This window comes from Lygodium microphyllum, chromosome 15 (genome assembly GCF_053477565.2).
Source record: "Lygodium microphyllum isolate KBCC chromosome 15, Lygodium_microphyllum_v1.1.10, whole genome shotgun sequence".
In the NCBI taxonomy this organism is placed as follows: Eukaryota; Viridiplantae; Streptophyta; class Polypodiopsida; order Schizaeales; family Lygodiaceae; genus Lygodium; species Lygodium microphyllum.
The window spans coordinates 13350225-13370061 of NC_141149.1; the positions used below are offsets into that span (position 1 = coordinate 13350225).

Sequence of the window (19837 nt, forward strand, 5' to 3'; positions counted from 1 at the left end):
AGTCTACCCTGCAACAGAACTCATCTGGTTGTTTCCAATAGGATCGACCTGAAGTCTAGGTTCTTAGCCAACATTGTCTAAGGTCATAGACTGACTTTTTCCTAACAATTCTCGCTAACATTTCCTTTTAGGAAAGCTCTCGACTAACCAAGACCACCCTTCCATAGGATAGACCCATTGGTCACATCCACCATGCTTCCCTCAGGGGTTGTTTTAGTTATCTAATTACCTACCACATTATGTTGACACATAAAAACAGCTTCCTTAATTAACTTGTTAATCACACGTTCCTCTACATAATTTAAGGCACTAACATGAAAGCATGATAAAACAAGGTCAAACACTTCCTTAACTTATCTTCGTATTTATGTGTGTCTCTTGCCCATATAGGAGAATTAAGTGTTCCTTTCTTCCTCCGCTAAAAAATCCTTCCGTCTTTCAGAAATAAAACCCGAAGGTTTATCCTTCCAAGATTCCACCTTGTAACTAGTATCAAAGCCCCGAGATCTCATCTCGAGTCACATAGAACACTTGTGTAGGGCTCGAAGGCATTGGGATTTACGGCCAGAGCCCCCATTGGCACCCAAGCGTCCTCCTACGCCAAGTAACTTTCATGGAGAGACCTCTCGCGACGGGTTCGGTCCACATTCTCGGTGCGGATTCATAACCCCCTTAGTTAGGGTTTGGCGGTTCGCGGGGGGTAACTAGCGCCATCCTTCCTTAATTATCCCTTTAGGAAATCAACCATAGCTTAAGCAACTAGCCCAACAACATTTACTAGGAAAACCATCCCTTTTGTTTCCATGGCAATCAGTCATCTCAGACCTGGCCATGCAATCATCAATCACACCTCACTTGGGTTAACATCCAAAATAACATTAACAAACATTGGAATGCACAACCACTTGCTTCAAGGCATCGCAATACCATTGCATGCACAACCAAAATTTAAATTTGGATGTATCAAAACACTATTACAAACTTTCAAACAACCAAGCATAACTTGGGTCAACAATCCATCTTTAACAAGATCGGCCTTCACTAAAACCATTTCAACGGTTCCAAGCAACATGCTTAGCATAAATCAACTATCATTAAGTCTGCTCTCCCCCTTGGGCTAGGCCTTTGCAAGGTCAATTTAACAGATTCCTTCTAGATCCTTAAAATGATCTAAGTAATCTCATCTTGACCTTCATTAATCCTGGCTACCTATTTAGGGTAGAAGATCAACCCAATTCCTAGAGTAGCTATCTAATATCACAAGTCACCAAGTGCTAACCCCTTCATTTCTTTCACGAGAAATAAAACGTAATTAATTACAAAGCTTAAAGAACCTGGGTTTGATTTGTGATCGTAGGGGCATTCGTCACGTTGGTTGCTCCGCTTGCCTCTCTGGCATTGCCGGTACCAATGGTAGCTTTGGCACCTACGCTTCTCGCGACTTTCTTCTTGGGAGCCATTTGCCCCACGGAGATTGGGCAGTCTAGACCTCAACGGATTTCAAGACGATAGGCTCGAGTAGAAAGGGTCGTTAGATGGGGGTTCTTCACTAAAAGGCTGGCTTCACGAACGCGACTTCTCGAGGCTACACACCAACTCTCATCCCCTCTCTTTCTTTCTCTCTCTCTCTCTCTCTCCTCCTTCTTTTCCTCTTCTTTTCTGTCTCTCTCCTCTTCCTCTTCTACTTCTTTCTCTCTTCTTCTCCTTCTTCTCTTCTTCTTCTCCTTCTTCTCTTCTTTCTCTCCTTCTCTCTCACTACTTCTCTTCTTTTTCTTTTCTCTTCTTCTATCCTCTACTCCCTCTCTCTTCTCTCTCTCCTTTTCTTCTTCTCTTCTTTCTCTTTTCTTACTCTTCTCTCTCTCCTTCTCTCCTTCTCTCCTCTACTCCCTCTCTCTTCTCTCTCTCCTTTCCTTCTTCTCTCCCTCTCCTCTTACTCTTCTCTCTCTCCTTTCCTTCTTCTCTCCCTCTCCTCTTACTCTTCTCTCTCTCCTCTTCTTCTCTCCCTCTCCTCCCGGTTGAGATATTGAGCTCCACTCGTGATATGCCAAGGTGACCGTTGTGCATTTATGTCACTGACTTGTTAGCTGCAGATGAGGTTGGTACACCGCCCATGAATAATAGCTTGATGAAAACTATCCTTATCTACTCTAGTTTGTGGCTCAATTAGTATGCCACCTTAGTTAGTTGAGTTTGGTTTGAGACTCATATATAGGGTTCTTCTATTTCTTTGTACGGGTGTTCTTTTTGGCTTACACAACTAAGAAGAGGAAAACTATTTTCAGCCTCCACCTTTGTGTGTATTCCTCGATTGTCTAAGTGAGAAAGCTACAAGTGAGACTCCTTCCTTCTCTCCCACAATCTTGACATGGTATCAGAGCCTGGTTCGTGGTAAGGAGCTCAAGAAAGCAAACCAAGTTTGCAGTGTTCTGGTAAGAGGACCAGTGTTACTTTCATTTTTTGAGTTTGGGAGCAAGTCTCTACAAGTAGCATAGCCGAAAAGTTCAAGAGTGAATTGTCTCAAATTGAGACACCCTTCGTAGTGTAGCAAGAGGGCAGTATATGCTGCGGGCAAGGGCTTTAGCCCTTGGTTATTCGAGGCCATTTTGGGGCTTGTTTTGGAGGCGGAAGTTTTTCGCACGCACTTAGGAAAAGGCCCTGCTTTTTGTTGTGCGACCACTGTTCTATAGGTCGGTGAAAAGTTACTGTAGAAATTGCATCGTATGCCTGTGCGCAGAGAAATTGGGAGTTACAGAATCATCCTTGTTGCCTTTTGATGCAAAATCATCACTAGGAAGTGACTGTGTGGTCAAATACCACTTTCTTCAGTTTTGCAAATTTGCCCTTGTGAGGCTAAAGCTGTGTTTTTTGCAGTGACAGAATTTTTTGCAGTGTTCTATAATGGCGTCTGATTCTCTTTCACAGATTGTCACTAAAAAGCTTGACAAGAACAACTTCCAAGCATGGAAGTTTAGAATGACGAATTTCCTTATGGGAAAAGGATATTGGGAATTCGTTGCAGGAAATGAAGAAGAACCAGTTCTCTTCCTGATGTTCCCAATCAACAGCAAATGCATGCATTTAAAGGATGGCATGAGAGAGCCAGAAAAGTTATGTACTGGCTGTCTATCAATATTTCACACTCTATGATTGTGCATATTTAGGATGCAAGTACGCCAAAGGAGGCATGGGATACTTTGTCAAAAATGTATAGCACAAATACGCAAGCCAAGAAATGTAGCTCAAGAAAGAGTTGCACAATGTGCAAAGAGAAAGTATGAGCATCAATGACTACCACATGAAGGTGAAGAATATTGCAGATGCACTTGCTTCCATTGGGTCGCCAGTGGAAGATGATGATTTAGTTTTTGTGACCTTGAATAGTCTAGGAAAGGATTATGCACAGTTCCGAACATCCATTTCTGTCCGTGAAAGATTTCTTGATTTTGAGGAGTTGATTGCTCTTCTAATTTCTGAGGAGCAGAGAAATGGTGGTGCATCTTCTTCAGGAGGAACTTCAAAAGAAGTTGTCTTCTACTCAAGTGCTGGAAGAGGTAGAGGTAGAGGTAGAGGAAGCTGATCTGGAGGCCGTTGTCAAAGAGTTTACTGTTCATAATATAAATCATGGGATTCTTATAAACAGAGAAGAGCTTCACTAGAAGTTATATGAGGAATTTGCATACAAAATTCAGACATTGTTATTTCATAACCAACTTAATTTCACAAGTTCTTTTGTATTTAGCATATAATTTTTAGTTATACCATGTATATTTATGAATAATAAGTCTATGGGAACCTACAACTTGGACAACAGGAAGTAATTGACAGTCTACAGGATAAATCACATTGATTCAGGTATAAAAATATGGTCAAAACCCAAGAAAAATGCCAAAAGTTTCCAAAAGTCCACTAGGTCTACATGAGACCTGAAGTAATAGACTTAAGTGACCAACAAGTGACCTGGGTAGGTCAAAAAGTGACCAGGGGCTGAGCAGGGAGCAGCCCGTATTTTTCGACGCAAAATGCAGGCTGCACAGTCTGAAGCAAACTAGAGAGAGATGGAGCTATGGTGTATGATTTGGAGCATGCAAACTGAAGATCAATAGGCCCAACTACTGAAGATGTAAACATGGTGAGAGCTCCACTTCTCTACCCCTTTGGTTTGACAAAAATGCATGCTGAAACAGTCTATAAAAGAGGGAAATCTGAGAGAAAAGTATTCAGCCTGCTCTTATGCACGACTTCTCTCATTTTGTCTACCTTATTCTTGGTCCAATGAAGCCCGACTTGTACCCAAGTACTTGAGTGACTTTGGTGCAAGCAAAGGGTGAGGATATTGAAGGCATACGGGCTGTTATGGGCTGAAATAACCAGTCATAAATAGGGCAGCCCACTGTTATGTTCCATTTTTATGATCAAACATGGGATTTATGTGGTTGTAATGGAAGGAAATGACCTCTTTTCTTCATGACATTGTTCATTAATGATCAGAAGTGCTTCTTCTTGAGTTTATGCACTCATTTTGAGCTTGATTATGGGCTGGAATTTTATGTTTTAAAATAGGGCTGAAGCTAAAATTATGCTTCTTCAATTCATTTCATGTATCTTTGGCCCAAATCTTGAATGCATTTGAATCCATCAACAAAATACTTGTTCCAAAGGGTTGAAATCCATTTATGTACTTGAAATAAATGCCATTAGATCTTGCATTTGATATTCAGAATTGAATTGAGAATCTGAAAATATCCTTTATGATATGATGTATGTATCCAGAGGAATTTGATGTAAACAAGATAAACTTATTTCTTTCGTTCATGTATGCTAAGTACATAGTGAAAAAGCTTGAACTCTTCTTCCATACCTAAATCATTTCTAAATCCCGAATCTTAATAAATCCCAATCTATTTCCCCTTTCTGAACCTTGAATCCTTAACTCCTCTTCTGCACCAAAACCCCGGTGGTAGACCTTCAACCCTTAACGCGACGACACCATGGTAGAAATTAGAATATGCAGCAAACTCAAGAAAACGAGTCCTATGGAGGAGGACGTGGTAACTCTAGAGGCAGGGGGAGCCAAAGAGTTCATGGTGGATGGCAAAGAGGCCAAAATGCAAACAACAATGTTGAATGCTACTACTATGGTAAAATGGGTCATATGGCTAAAGACTACGATAAAAAACAGAATGACATCATGAATGGAAAATTGCAACAAGGGAATTATACATCTTCTAGTAGACAGGGTGATGAGACTGAAATGAGCATTTGTTTATGGTGCAGCACATGACCAATTCTGTGAGAAGTGCAGAAGAAAGCAACGATGTGTGGTATGTTGACTCAGGTGCATTAAACCACATGACAGATCATGTATAATGGATGCAAGATGCAAGGAAAATGAAAAAACCAGGATTTGTGGAGACTGGTGATCATACTGCACATCCTATTGTGCAGATTGGAAAAATTCCTTTATCTCTGCAGGATGGGAAAAAGAAATACCTTTCGAATGTATTTCATGTCCCGAATATCACCAAAAACCTGGTTTCTGTTGGTCAAATGGTTGAGCAGGGCTTGTAGGTTAGATTTAATCATCATGGATGCTTTGTTGAGGATATGAAAAATAAAGGTCGCTTGATAGCAAAAGGAAAGAATAAGGATAGAATGTTTACGTTGGATGCAGACATGCCTGAATGTAGTGCAGCAATGTTTGCACATGGGACCGGTGTAGTTTGCAGATATTGATATTTGGCATAAACGCATTGGTCATGTTAATGTACAACGACGTAAATCAATGCAAGCCCAAAATATTGTTGTAGGATTGCCTAAATTCAAGGTTGCAGAAATGCATAAGGTATGTGAAGCCTGTCAATTTGGAAAACAGGCAAGGAAACCATTTCCTAGACATGTTCAAGAGAGTAAGAAGCCATTGGAATTAATCCACTCTGATGTGTGGACTACTAAAGCTGCATCTATTGGAGGTTTTCATTATTTTTTCACTTTTATTGATGACTATAGCAGAAAAGTTTGGGTGTATTTTATGAAAAAGAAAAGTGAATTTTTTGGGCATGTCAAAACTCTTAAAGCTATGGTTGAAAAAGAAACACGCCTGTAAATAAAATGCCTAAGGTCAGATGGAGGGGGAGAGTACCTCTCAAATGAGTTTGCAAGGTTCTTGCAGGAGCATGGCATAAAGTAGAAATATTCATGTAGTCATACCCCACAGCAAAATGGAATTGCAAAAAGAAAAAATAGGCATATTGGAGAGTATCTCGTGCCATGCTCAATGAAAAAGACCTGCCAGATTTTTACTGGGCTGAGGAAATTGCTACAGCAGTCTACATAATGAACATGACTCCCACTACAGCAATACATGGCATGACTCTAGAGGAGAGGTATAGTGGTAGGAAACCAGATATTTCTCATTTGAAAATTGTTGGTTGGATTGCCTATGTTCATGTGCCAGATGAGTTGATATCCAAGTTGGATCCAAAAGCTGAGAAGTGCATCTTTATTGGTTACTCTATACAATAGAAAGGGTATAGATGCTATAACCCTTCTACTCATAAGTTTACAATGAGCAGAGATGTTGTTTTTGATGAGATGAGTAGCTAGTATTATCTAGTAAATGTGATTGATAATGTAGATGCATAAAATGGTAATGTGCACAGAATTCACAGCAGCAGTCACAAGAAATTAGTGGACCTGGAGTGTCCTTTAGCAGTGGTTCACATTCTTTGCCATGGACAGGCAGATTGAGATTAGAAGAATCTCCTCAAAGCAATGCAGATAATGGTATGCAGGTATCACGAAAAGGAAAAGAGAAGGTAGATCATCCCATGTTTGATGTGAATGCAGGTCACTCTTATGTGGATGGTGAATCCAATGGCTCAGAACAGAGCATTGATGATGAGTTGGGTATTCCTTGTGTTGTTACACATGGATTAAGGAAGACTAGGGATGTTTTGAGAGCACCTGGAAGTGAGCCTACTTTGCACAGGTCTACCAGAGCTAGGTATCCTGTGGATAGGCTGAAATATGATGGATTTACAGCCATTCACTATGCCTATACAGTCAAAGTGATATAGGAACCAAAACCACTTCTTTTGAGCAAGCCATGGGAAAAGAAAAATGGGAGAAAGTCATGGATGAAGAAATGGATGCCTTGGAAGCAAATGCTACATGGGAATTGGTATCTTTGCCTAAAGATAAGAATGCAATTGGTTGTAAGTGGGTTTACAAGGTGAAGCACAATGTAGATGGTTCTGTGAACAGATACAAGGCAAGATTAGTAGTCAAGGGGTATGCACAAACATATGGCATTGATTATGAAGAAACATTCAGTCCGATTACAAGGATGGCAACCGTAAGAGTAGTTATTGCTATGGCTGCATCAAAGGGATGGTCTTTACATCAGATGGATGTAAAGAATGCCTTCTTGCATGGTGATTTACAAGAAGAGGTCTATATGGAGCAGCCACCAGGTTATGTGCATGCTGTTCATCCTGAGTTTGTTTGTAGGTTGAAGAAAGCCTTGTATGGCCTAAAGCAAACACCTAGAGCATTGTCTGATAAGATAGGACAATATCTTGTCACTATTGGCTTTCAGATTTCCAAGGCAAATTTCTCACTTTATGTAAGAAAAACAGAGAAAGATATTATGCTGCTTGTCATTTATGTTGATGATTTGATTATCACAAGTGATAGTCATGAAGATATCCTTCATGTGAAAATGCTATTGAAGAAAAAGTTTGAGATGAAGGATTTGGGAGAGCTACGTTATTTCTTAGGCATTGAGGTGATTAGATCACCAAGTGGGATATGGCTCTTGCAGAGGCAGTATGGATTGGACATGCTATCCAAATATGGGATGACAGGCTATAAGCCTATTTCAAATCCTTTGGAACAGAATGTGAAGCTGAGCACAGATGCAGGTGAGCTTCTCAAAGACCCTACTATGTACAGTTAGTAGGAAGTTTGATTTATATGACTATTACCAGGCCAGATTTGAGCTATGATGTTGGATTGGTAAGTCAGTTTATGCAAGCTCCAAGGAAACCGCATTTGGATGCGGCTAGACGCATACTCAGGTATGTGAAGTCCACATTGCAGTATAAACTATTTTATGAGACTGGGGTTTAGATAGAGTTGCATGGATACACTGATGTTGATTGGGCTGGTAGTATTTTTGATAGACGATCTACCAATGGATATGTGTTCTCTTTTGGGAGAGCTGCATGTCAAGATTGTAGGAGAGAAGGAAGGAGTCTCACTTAAAGCTTTCTTGCTTGCACAATGGGGGAATACACACAGAGATGGAGGCTGAAAACAATTTTTCTCTTCTTAGTTGTATAAGCCAAAAGAACTCAAGTACAAAGAAATAGAAGAACCCTATATATGGGTCTCAAACCCAACTCAACTAACTAGGGTGGCATACTAACTGAGCCACGAACTAGAGTAGATAAGGATAGCTATCATGTAGCTATTATTCATGGGCAGTGTACCAACCGCATCTGCAAGTGACACGTCGGTGACATAAATGCACAACGGTCACCCTGGCGTATCACGAGTGGAGCTCGATATCTCAACACTCCCCCTCGAGCTCAATCCCAATTCCTACACACCAAGCAGGTCTCTGAACTTGCGCAGCTTCTCTGCGCCCAACACCTTCGTAAATATGTCAGCTACCTGATCCTCTATGCTGACATAAACTAGATCAATAAGACCTAGTAAAACCCTCTCTCGCACATAGTGATAATGCACCTCAATGTGCTTTGTTCTAGCATGATAGACTGGGTTATTTGCCAAGTGTATACTACTCATGTTGTCACAATAAATGACAACTGGCCCATCTGTAGACTGATGCATATCATAAAGTAGCTTATGCAACCAAGCTACCTCACATGCAGCCATTGATGCACCCCTGTACTCAGCCTCTGTGCTCGACAAGGCAACTGTAGGATGTTTCTTGCTGCTCCAAGTGACTGCAGTACTCCCAAAAGAGAACACATATCCACTGGTAGATCGTCTATCAGAAATACTACCAGCCCAATCAGCATCAGTGTATCCATGCAACTGTATCTGAACCCCAGTCTCATAAAATAGTCCATACTGCAATGTGGACTTCATATACCTGAGTATGCGTCTAGCCGCATCCAAATGTGGTTTCCTTGGAGCCTGCATAAACTGACTTACCAATCCAACAGCATAGCTCAAATCTGGCCTGGTAATAGTCATATAAATCAAACTTCCTACTATGCGTCTGTACATAGTAGGGTCTTCTAGAAGCCCACCTGCATCTGTACTCAGCTTCACATTCTGCTCCAAAGGAACTGAAATAGGCTTACAGCCTGTCATCCCATATTTGGACAGCATGTCCAATCCATACTGCCTCTGCAAGAGCTGTATCCCACTTGGTGATCTAATCACCTCAATGCCCAAGAAATAACGCAGCTCTCCCAAATCCTTCATCTCAAACTTCTGCTTCAATTGCATTTTCACATGAAGGATATCTTCATCACTGTCACTTGTCATAATCAAATCATCAATATAAATGACAAGTAGCATAATATCTTTCTCTGTTTTTCTCACATAAAGTGAGAAATCTACCTTGGAAATCTGAAAGCCAATAGTGACAAGATATTGTCCTATCTTGTCAGACCATGCTCTAGGTGCTTGCTTCAAACCATACAAAGCTTTCTTCAACTTGCAAACAAACTCAGGATGAACAAAATGCACATAACCTGGTGGCTGCTCCATATAGACCTCTTCTTGCAAATCACCATGCAAGAAGGCATTCTTTACATCCATCTGATGTAAAGACCATCCCTTTGATGCAGCCATAGCAATGACTGCTCTTACGGTTGCCATCCTTGCAACCGGAATGAATGTTTCTTCATAGTCAATGCCATATGTTTGTGCATACCCCTTGACTATTAATCTTGCCTTGTATCTGTTCACAGAACCATCTGCATTGTGCTTCACCTTATAAACCCACTTACAGCCAATTGCATTTTTACCTTTAGGCAAAGGTACCAATTCCCATGTAGCATTTGCTTCCAAGGCATCCATTTCTTCATCCATGGCTTTCTCCCATTTTTCTTTTTCTATGGCTTCCTCAAAAGAAGTGGGTTCTGGTTCCTGTATCACTTTAACCATATATGCATAGTGAATGGCTGTAAATCCATCATATTTCAGCCTATCCACAGGATACCTAGCTCTCGTAGACCTGCGCAAAGTAGGTTCACTCCCAGGTGCTCTCAAAACATCCCTGGTCTTCCTTACTCCAGGTGTAACAATAGAAGGAATACCCAACTCATCATCAATGCTCCGTTTTGAGCCACTAGATTCACCATTCACATAAGAGTGACCTGCATTCACATCAAACATGGGCTGATCAACCTTCTCTTTTCCTTTTTGTGATACCTGCATACCACTATCTGCATTTCTTTGAGAAGATTCTCCTTATCTCAATCTGCCTGTCCATGGCGAAGAATGTGAACCACTGCTAGAGGACGCTCTATGTCCAGTAATATTTTGTGACTGCTGCTGTGAATTCTGTGCAGCATTACCATTTTGTGCATCTACATCATCAATCACATTTACTGGTTTATACCAGCTACTCATCTCATCAAAAACAACATCTCTGCTCACTGTAAACTTACGAGTAGAAGGGTTATAGTATCTATACCCTTTTTGCTGCAGAGAGTAACCAATAAAGATGCACTTCTCAGCTTTTGGATCCAACTTGGATCTCAACTCATCTGGCACATGTACATAGGTAATGCAACCAAAAATTTTCAAATGAGAAATATCTGGTTTCCTACCAATATACCTCTCCTCTGGAGTCATTCCATGTATTGCTGTAGTGGGAGTCCTGTTCATTATGTAGACTGTTGTAGCAACTGCTTTAGCCCAATAAAAATCTGGCAAGTCTTTTTCATTGAGCATGGCACGAGATACCTCTCCAATATGCCTGTTTTTCCTTTCTGCAATTCCATTTTGTTGTGGGGTATGACTGCATGAATATTGTGCTTTATGCCATGCTCCTGCAGGAACCTTGCAAACTCATTTGAGAGGTACTCTCCCCCTCCATCTGACCTTAGGCATTTTATCTGCAGACCTGTTTCTTTTTCAACCATAGCTTTAAGAGTTTTGAAATGCCCAAAAACTTCACTTTTCTTTTTCATAAAATATACCCAAACTTTTCTGCTATAGTCATCGATAAAAGTGACAAAATAATGACAGCCTCCAAGAGATGCAGCTTTAGTAGTCCACACATCAGAGTGGATTAATTCCAATGGCTTCTTACTCTCTTGAACATGTCTAGGAAATGGTTTCCTTGCCTGTTTTCCAAACTGACAGGCTTCACATACCTTATGCATTTCTGCAACCTTGAATTTAGGCAATCCTGCAACAATGTTTTGGGCCTACATTGATTTAAGTCGCTGTACATTAACATGACCAATGCGTTTATGCCAGATATCAATATCTGCAACTACACCGGTCCCATGTGCAAACATTGCTGCACTCAATTCAGGCATGTCTGCATCCAATGTAAACATTCTGCCCTTCTTCTTTCCTTTTGCTATCAAGCGACCTTTATTTTTCATATCCTCAACAAAGCATCCATGAGGATTAAATCTGACCTGCAAGCCCTGTTCAACCATTTGACCAACAGAAACCAGATTCTTGGTGATATTCGGGACATGAAATACATCTGACACGTATTTCTTTTTCCCATCCTGCATAGACAAAGGAATTTTTCCAATCTGCACAATAGGATGTGCAGTATCATCACCAGTCTCCACAAATCCTAGTTTTTTCATTTTCCTTGCATCCTCCATCCATTCTACATGACCTGTCATGTGGTTTGATGTACCTGAGTCAACATACCATACATCATTGCTTTCTTCTGCACTTGTCACAGAATTGTTCATGTGCTGCACCATAAACAAATGCTCATTTCTGTCATCACCCTGTCTACTAGAAGATGCATAATTCCCTTGTTGCAGTTTTCCATTCATGATGTCATTCTGCTTTTTATAGTAGTCTTTAGCCATATGACCCATTTTACCACAGTAGTAGCATTCAACATTACTGTTTGCATTTTGGTCTCTTTGCCATCCACCACGACCTCTTTGGCTCCCCCTGCCTCTAGAGTTACCACGTCCTCCTCCATAGGACTGGTTTTCTTGAGTTTGCTGCATATTCCGATTTCTACCACGGCCTCCAAATCGGCCTCCTCTACCTCTGCCTCTACCTCTTATAGCATTTGAGTAGAAGACAGCTTCTTTTGAAGTTCCTCCTGAAGAAGATGCACCTACATTTCTCTGCTCCTCAGAAATTAGAAGAGCAATCAACTCCTCAAAATCAGGAAATCTTTCACGAACTGAAATGGATGTCCGAAACTGTGCATAATCCTTTCCTAGACCATTCAAGGTCACGGAAACTAAATCATCATCTTCCACTAGCAACCCAATGGAAGCAAGTGCATCTGCAATCTTCTTCACCTTCATGTGGTAGTCATTGATGCTCATATTTTCTCTTTGCACATTATGCAACTCTTGCTTGAGCTGCATTTTCCTGGCTTGCGTATTTGTGCTATACATTTTTGACAAAGTATCCCATGCCTCCTTTGGCGTACTTGCATCCTGAATATGCACAATCATAGAGTCTGAAATACTGATAGACAGCCAATACATAACTTTCCTAGCTCTCTCATGCCATGCTTTAAATGCCTGCATTTGCTGTTGATTGGGAACATCAGGAAGAACTGGTTCTTCTTCATTTCCTGCAACAAATTCCCAATATCCTTTTTCTATAAGGAAATTCGTCATTCTAAACTTCCATGCCTGGAAGTTGTTCTTGTCAAGCTTTTCAGTTACAATCTGTGAAAGAGAATCAGACGCCATTACAGAACACTGCAAAAAATTCTGTCACTGCAAAAAACTCAGCTTCACCCTCACAAGGGCAAATCTGCAAAACTGGCGAAAGTGGTATTTGACCACACAGTCACTTTCTAGTGACGATTTTGCATAAACAAGAACCAAGGATGATTCTGAAACTCCCAATGTCTCTGCACATAAGCATACGATGCAATTTCTGTGGTAACTTTTCACCGACCTGTAGAACAGTGGTCGCACAGCATAAAACTGGGCCTTTTCCTGAGTGCGTGCAGAAAACTTCCGCCTCCAAAACAGGCCCCGAAATGGCCTCAAATCAAAAAAACAAGGTCGCCCTCTTACCAGAATACCGCGAGCTTGGCTTGCTTTCTTGAGCTCCTCTTACAATAACACCGCGAGCTTGGCTTGCTTTCTTGAGCTCCTTACCAAGAACAGGGCTCTGATACCATGTCAAGATTGTAGGAGAGAAGGAAGGAGTCTCACTTGAAGCTTTCTTGCTTACACAATGGGGGAATACACACAGAGATGGAGGCTGAAAACAGTTTTTCTCTTCTTAGTTGTGTAAGCCAAAAGAACTCACGTACAAAGAAATAGAAGAACCCTATATATGGGTCTCAAACCAAACTCAACTAACTAAGGTGGCATACTAACTGAGCCACGAACTAGAGTAGATAAGGATAGCTATCATGTAGCTATTATTCATGGGCGGTGTACCAACCGCATCTGCAACTTACACGTCGGTGACATAAATGCACAACGGTCACCCTGGCGTATCACGAGTGGAGCTCGATATCTCAACACTGCAGTCACTTGGAGTAGCAAGAAACAACCTACAGTTGCCTTGTCGAGCATAGAGGCTGAGTACAGGGGTACAGCAAAGGCTGCATGTGAGGTAGCTTGGTTGCATAAGCTACTTTATGATATGCATCAGCCTATAGATAGGCCAGCTGTCATTTATTGTGACAACATGAGCAGTATACACTTGGCAAATGACCCAATCTATCATGCTAGAACAAAGCACATTGAGGTGCATTATCACTATGTGTGGGAGAGGGTTTTACTAGGTCTTATTGATCTAGTTTATGTCAGCATAGAGGATCAGGTAGCTGACATATTCATGAAGGCAGTGGGCGCAGAGAAGCTACGCAAGTTCAGAGACCTGCTTGGTGTGCAGGAATTGGGATTGAGCTCAAGGGGGAGTGTTGAGATATCCAGCTCCACTCGTGATATGCCAGGGTGACCGTTGTGCATTTATGTAACCGACTTGTTAGCTGCAGATGAGGTTGGTACACCGCCCATGAATAATAGCTAGATGATAGCTATGCTTATGTACTCTAGTTTGTGATTCATGTAGTATGCCACCTTAGTTAGTTGAGTTTGGTTTGATACTCATATATAGGGTTCTTCTATTTCTCTATACGAGTGTTCTTTTTGGCTTACACAACTAAGAAGAAGAAAGCTGTTTTCAGCCTCCACCTTTGTGTGTATTCCCCCATTGTGTAAGTGAGAAAGCTACAAGTGAGACTCCTTCCTTCTCTCCCACAATCTTGACACTCCCTTCACTTCTTCTATCCTTCCGCTTCCTTCACTTCTTCTCTCCTTCTCCTCTTACTCTTCTCTCTCTCCTCTTATTTTCTCCCTCTACTTCTTCTCTTCTTCCCCTTCCTTCACTTCTCTCCTTCTCCTCTTACTCTTCTCTCTCTCCTTCTCTTCTTCTCTCCCTCTCCTCCCTTCACTTCTTCTCTCCTTCTCCTCTTAATCTTCTCTCTCTCCTTCTCTTCTTCTCTTCTCTCTCTCCTTCTCTTCTTCTCTCCCTCTCCTCTTACTCTTCTCTCTCTCCTTCTCTTCTTCTCTCCCTCTACTTCTCTCCTTCCCCTTCCTTCACTTCTTCTCTCCTTCTCCTCTTACTCTTCAGCAGTGTACCCGCATAATCTTTCTTTCCCCCCTCCAGCCTTGTGATCACATAGGCCTTATATAGCCTTTGCAAGTGGAGTTATCCCCTCTCTCTCTCATTGCTTTGGTTGGCAGGTGGGTGGCGAACTCCGTCATGCTAGTGCACGTCTTCAAGAGGAGACAGAAGCTTCGAGGGAAGCTAGTAATCGTGCTAATGTGGATGATGGCGAGGACGATCAAGGTGGCGATGAGTGTCGTGATGTTGGCACAGTCAACACGTGTTTGGAGGGAGGATCGGCCACTTTCTTTTCTTTTAATCTTTAGCCCTTAACCCTTGTTCTCATATGCAGGGGTGAGAATGAAGAACTTTACGATCCCCGGGGTTCTCGTGTAGGGCAAAGCTTCAGAATCCATATCTTCTGAGAGATGAAACTCCAAAGTAGTGCTTACCATGCATACGGAAAATGAAAAACCTAAGATTTTTTATTTGAGACATTACATCCTCTTCCCCTTAGAGGAATCAAGATGTCCTCATCTCGAGAAGAAAATGGGGAAGACAAGCACTAGTGGGGCTTATGACCTGTGGGTTAAGACCCACCATGCGTCTGCTGTACTACTCTCAATGTTTCAAGTACTGCACTCATATTATTTGAATTGACCATAGGTACAAGAGTATGATTTATTCCAAGTACAAGACTTATTACTTCAAGAAGATCTTCCTAGGATATCTAGTCATCCTCAAAGGTTACAATAGGATCCAAGCCCTCATCATCATGTGGTTCATAATATGAGCCAAGAGTAGAGTTTAGATAGCTTTGTTTGACCGCACGTTCCTGATTCTCAGGGTCCACTCAGGACAGTCTGTTTGGATGTGTCCTAGTTCATTGCAGTGGAAACATCGGCAGTTGGGGCATCTCTTATGGATGTATCCTATCTCTCCACACTTGTGGAACCTCTTGTCTTGATCCCGTGAGTCATCTTCCTCATAGTTGCCTGTTTTAAGTTATTGGACGATTGGATTCACTCAGAGTAATGCATCTTGCAAGTCCGTTGGGCGCATTGATTCCAATCGAGTGTTTATGGGTGGATTCAACCCAACATAGAACTTTGACACCTGTTGTGCCATATCCATTGGGGGTGCATACTTTAGGAGTGAAACAAACTTTGAATAATATGCCTCAAGGGATAATCCTAGCTGCTTTAAGTCATAGAATTCATTCATCTTTTGTGTGCGGTAGGCAGGTGGCAGATACCTCCATTGCACAGCTTCCTTAAGCTTATTCCAAGTGACTGTCCCCTCCGAGATCACTTGGTCTCTACACCACTGTTTCGACCAAAGTCTTGCTTTGCCTGTAAAACACCATATTGGGGAATATGGGAATTTCCCATAAGTTTGGGACACATGGTCAAATCTTTGGATTTGTCATAACTTAAACGCTATAACTCCAAATTAAGCACTCTATAGCTCAATAGATTCCATTTTTCAAGTGCTTTCCAATGACAGGTCACATAATATGGTTTTGAGAAAATTATGGGCATGTTATCCGGGTGCCACCTTTTTAGTATTCAAAAAATGGGAATTGGGAGATTCCCAAACTTAGTAATATTGTGTTGTAAGCTTAAGTTTGGCGAGCATGGTTTGGTTAGCAAGTGTAGTTCCTGCTGCCTCAAAATAGTCATCCCTCGACTCAACAATCTAGATCTCGGTGTCAGCTTGAACAGTCCTTCCCTTGCCATTAAACTCGGGTGGCTTAATTTGCTTGAGAAGGAACTTCTTCTCTTGCATGTCAGCATTCGTGGGTGCAGAAGGTGTAGGGCCAATCAAGCCATACCACTTAGGTTATTTCTGTTTAGGATATGTCCATGAACTAAACATTAATCAATCATGTATCATTATGATGTTTTGCTCTGATACCAACTGTAACGTGCCCACTCCTCAAAACATGGGACATGTCTTAGCAGTCCATCAAGACATATATCTAGAAGACGCCACCCAGCACTCCCAAGGAATGACATGGGGTTTGCCAACTACAGTCTCTTGAGTCTGCCCCGCAACCAAACTTATCCGGTTGTTCCCACTAGGATCGACCTGAAGTCTGAGTTCCTAGTAGACATTGTCAAAGGTCATAGACCGACTTTTTCCTAACAATTCTCACTAACATTTCCTTTAAGGAAAGCTCTTGGCTAACCGAGGCCAGCCTTCCGTAGAATAGACCCATTGGTCACATCCACCACACTTCCCTCAGAGGTTGTTTTAGTTATCTAATTACCTACCACATTATATTGACACATAAAAGCAGCTTCCTTCATTAACTTGTTAATCACAGGTTCCTCTATGTAATTTAGGGCACTGACACAAAAGCAAGATCAAACAAGATCAAACACTTCCTTAACTTATCTTCGGATTAATGTGTGCCTTCTGCCCATATAGGAGAATTAAGTGTTCCTTTCTGCCTCCGCAGAAAAATCCTTCCGTCCTCCGGCAATAAAACCCGAAGGCTTATCCTTCCAAGATTCCGCCTTGTAACTAGTATCAAGACCTCGATATCCCATCTGAGTCACGTAGAACACTTGTATAGGGCGCGGAGGCATTGGGATTTATGGCCAGAGCCCCCACTTGCACCCAAGCGTCCTCCTACGCCAAGTAACTTTCACGGAGAGACCTCTCACGACGGGTTCGGTCCACATTCCCGGCACAGATTCACAACCCCCTTGGTTAGGGTTTGGCGGTTCGCGGGGGGTAGCTAGTGCCATCCTTCCTTAATTATCCCTTTAGGAAATCAACCATAGCTGAAGCAACCAGCCCAATAACATTTACTAGTGAAAACATCCCTTTTGTTTCCATGGCAATCGGTCATCTCAAACCCGGCCATGCAATCATCAATCACATCCCCCTTGGATTAACATCCAAAATCACATTAACAAATAGTGGAATGCACAACAACTTGCTTCAAGGCATCGCAATCCCATTGCATGCACAACCAAAATTTAACATGGATATATCAAAACACTATTACAGCCTTTCAAACAACCAAGCATAACTTGGGTCAACAATCCATCTTTAACAAGATCGGCCTTCACTAAAACCATTTCAACGGTTCCAGGCAACATGCTTAGCATAAATCAACTATCATAAAGTTGGCTCTCCCCCTTGGGCTAGGGCTTCACAAGGTCAATTTAACAGATTCCTTCTAGATCCTTAAAATGATCTAAGTAATTTCATCTTAACCTTCATTAATCCTGGCTACCTATTTAGGGTAGAAAATCAACCCAATTCCTAGAGTAGCTATCTAATATCACAAGTCACCAAGTGCTAACCCCTTCATTTCTTTCACGATAAATAAAACATAATTAATTACAAATCTTAAAGAACCTGGGTTTGATTTGTGATCGTAGGGGCATTCGTCATGTTGGTCGCTCCGCTTGCCTCTCCCGCATTGTCGGTACCAATGGTAGCTTTGGCATATACGCTTCTCGCGACTTTCTTCTTGGGAGCCATTTGCCCCGTGGAGATTGGATAGTCTAGACCTCAACGGATTTCAGGACGATAGGCTCGAGTAGAAAGGGTCGTTAGATGGGTGTCCTTCGCTAAAAGGCTGGCTTCACAAATGCGACTCCTCGAGGCTACACACGAACTCTCACCTCTCTTCTCCTTCTTTTCCTCTTCTTTTCTCTCTCCTTTCCTTCTTATCTTCTTTCTCTCTTCTTACTCTTCTCTCTCTCCTTCTCTTCTTCTCTTCTTCTATCCTCTACTCCCTCTCTCTTCTCTCTCTCCTTTCCTTCTTCTCTCCCTCTCCTCTTACTCTTCTCTCTCTCCTCTTCTTCTCTCCCTCTACTTCTTCTCTCCTTCCCCTTCCTTCACTTCTTCTCTCCTTCTCCTCTTACTCTTCTCTCTCTCCTTCTCTTCTTCTCTCCCTCTCCTCCCTTCACTTCTTCTCTCCTTCTCCTCTTACTCTTCTCTGTCTCCTTCTCTTCTTCTCTTCTCTCTCTCCTTCTCTTCTTCTCTCCCTCTCCTCTTACTCTTCTTTCTCCCCTTCTCTTCTTCTCTCCCTCTACTTCTTCTCTCATTCCCCTTCCTTCACTTCTTCTCTCCTTCTCCTCTTACTCTTCAGCAGCGTACCCGCATAATCTTTCTTTCCCTCCTCCAACCTTATGATCACATAGGCCTTATATAGCCTTTGCAAGTGGAGTTATCCCCCCCTCTCTCATCGTCTTGGCTGACAAGTGGGTGGCGAACTTCGTCATGCTAGTGCACATCTTCGAGAGGAGACAGAAGCTTCGAGGGAAGCTAGTAATTGTGTTGATGTGGATGATGGCGATGATGATCAGGGTGGCGACGAGGGTCGTGATGCTGGCAGTCAACATGTGTTTGGAGGGAGGATCGGCGGTGCTCCACAACGGCAGGTAAGCCTTCGTTTTCTTTTCTTTCTTTCTTTTTTTCTTCAAACCTTTTCAAGTTTGAAACCTTAGTCTCTTCTTTTTGTTTTTTTTCTAACCCCTTTTAATCTTTAGCCCTTAACCCTTGTTTTCATATGCAGGGGTGAGGATGAAGAATTTTAAGATCCCCGGGGTTCTTGTGTAGGGTGAAGCTTCAGAATCCATATCTTCTGAGAGATGAAACTCCAAAGTAGTGCTTACCATGCGTATGGAAAAGGAAAAACCTGACATTTTTTATTTGAGACATTATAATGAAAGTGGTAGATGGCCCATAGATCTTGATCCAAGATGGCGAATGAGAGCTGCAAACAACTCTTCTAGAGAGTTATATGCTCCATGTCCTAATGTGCAGGTAACTATTGGAGACATAAAAGACAATTTTAACTTTTTTGTTCCAATTTCTTACTGTGTGTTAACCATCATCAAAACAAAGATCAAGTGCGTGATTATCCTATGCCTCATAATGCCCGAGAATTCAAGGGTTTTCAGGCTGCACTACTATCAAAGGAGGCTATGGTAGTGTATCATGTAAAAAGATTGAACCTCATTATGCTACAAAAATTGTGTCTCTAGCAAATTTGTATGTATGTACAGCCAATAGTATGGGCTGTTAT

At 41.8% G+C, this 19837-nt stretch overlaps 1 protein-coding gene across 1 annotated transcript in view; it reads left to right on the plus strand.

The window, feature by feature from the left end:
• LOC148024275 (uncharacterized) overlaps nt 1-19330 on the plus strand; it is a 43791-nt gene extending 24461 nt beyond the window's left edge. The window contains exons 5-6 of the mRNA XM_087695062.1: nt 19116-19190; nt 19325-19330. Of these exons, the coding sequence (XP_087551188.1) occupies nt 19116-19190; nt 19325-19330 (81 nt within the window). The remainder of the gene's footprint in view (nt 1-19115; nt 19191-19324) is intronic.
• Nucleotides 19331-19837: the final 507 nt, after the last annotated feature.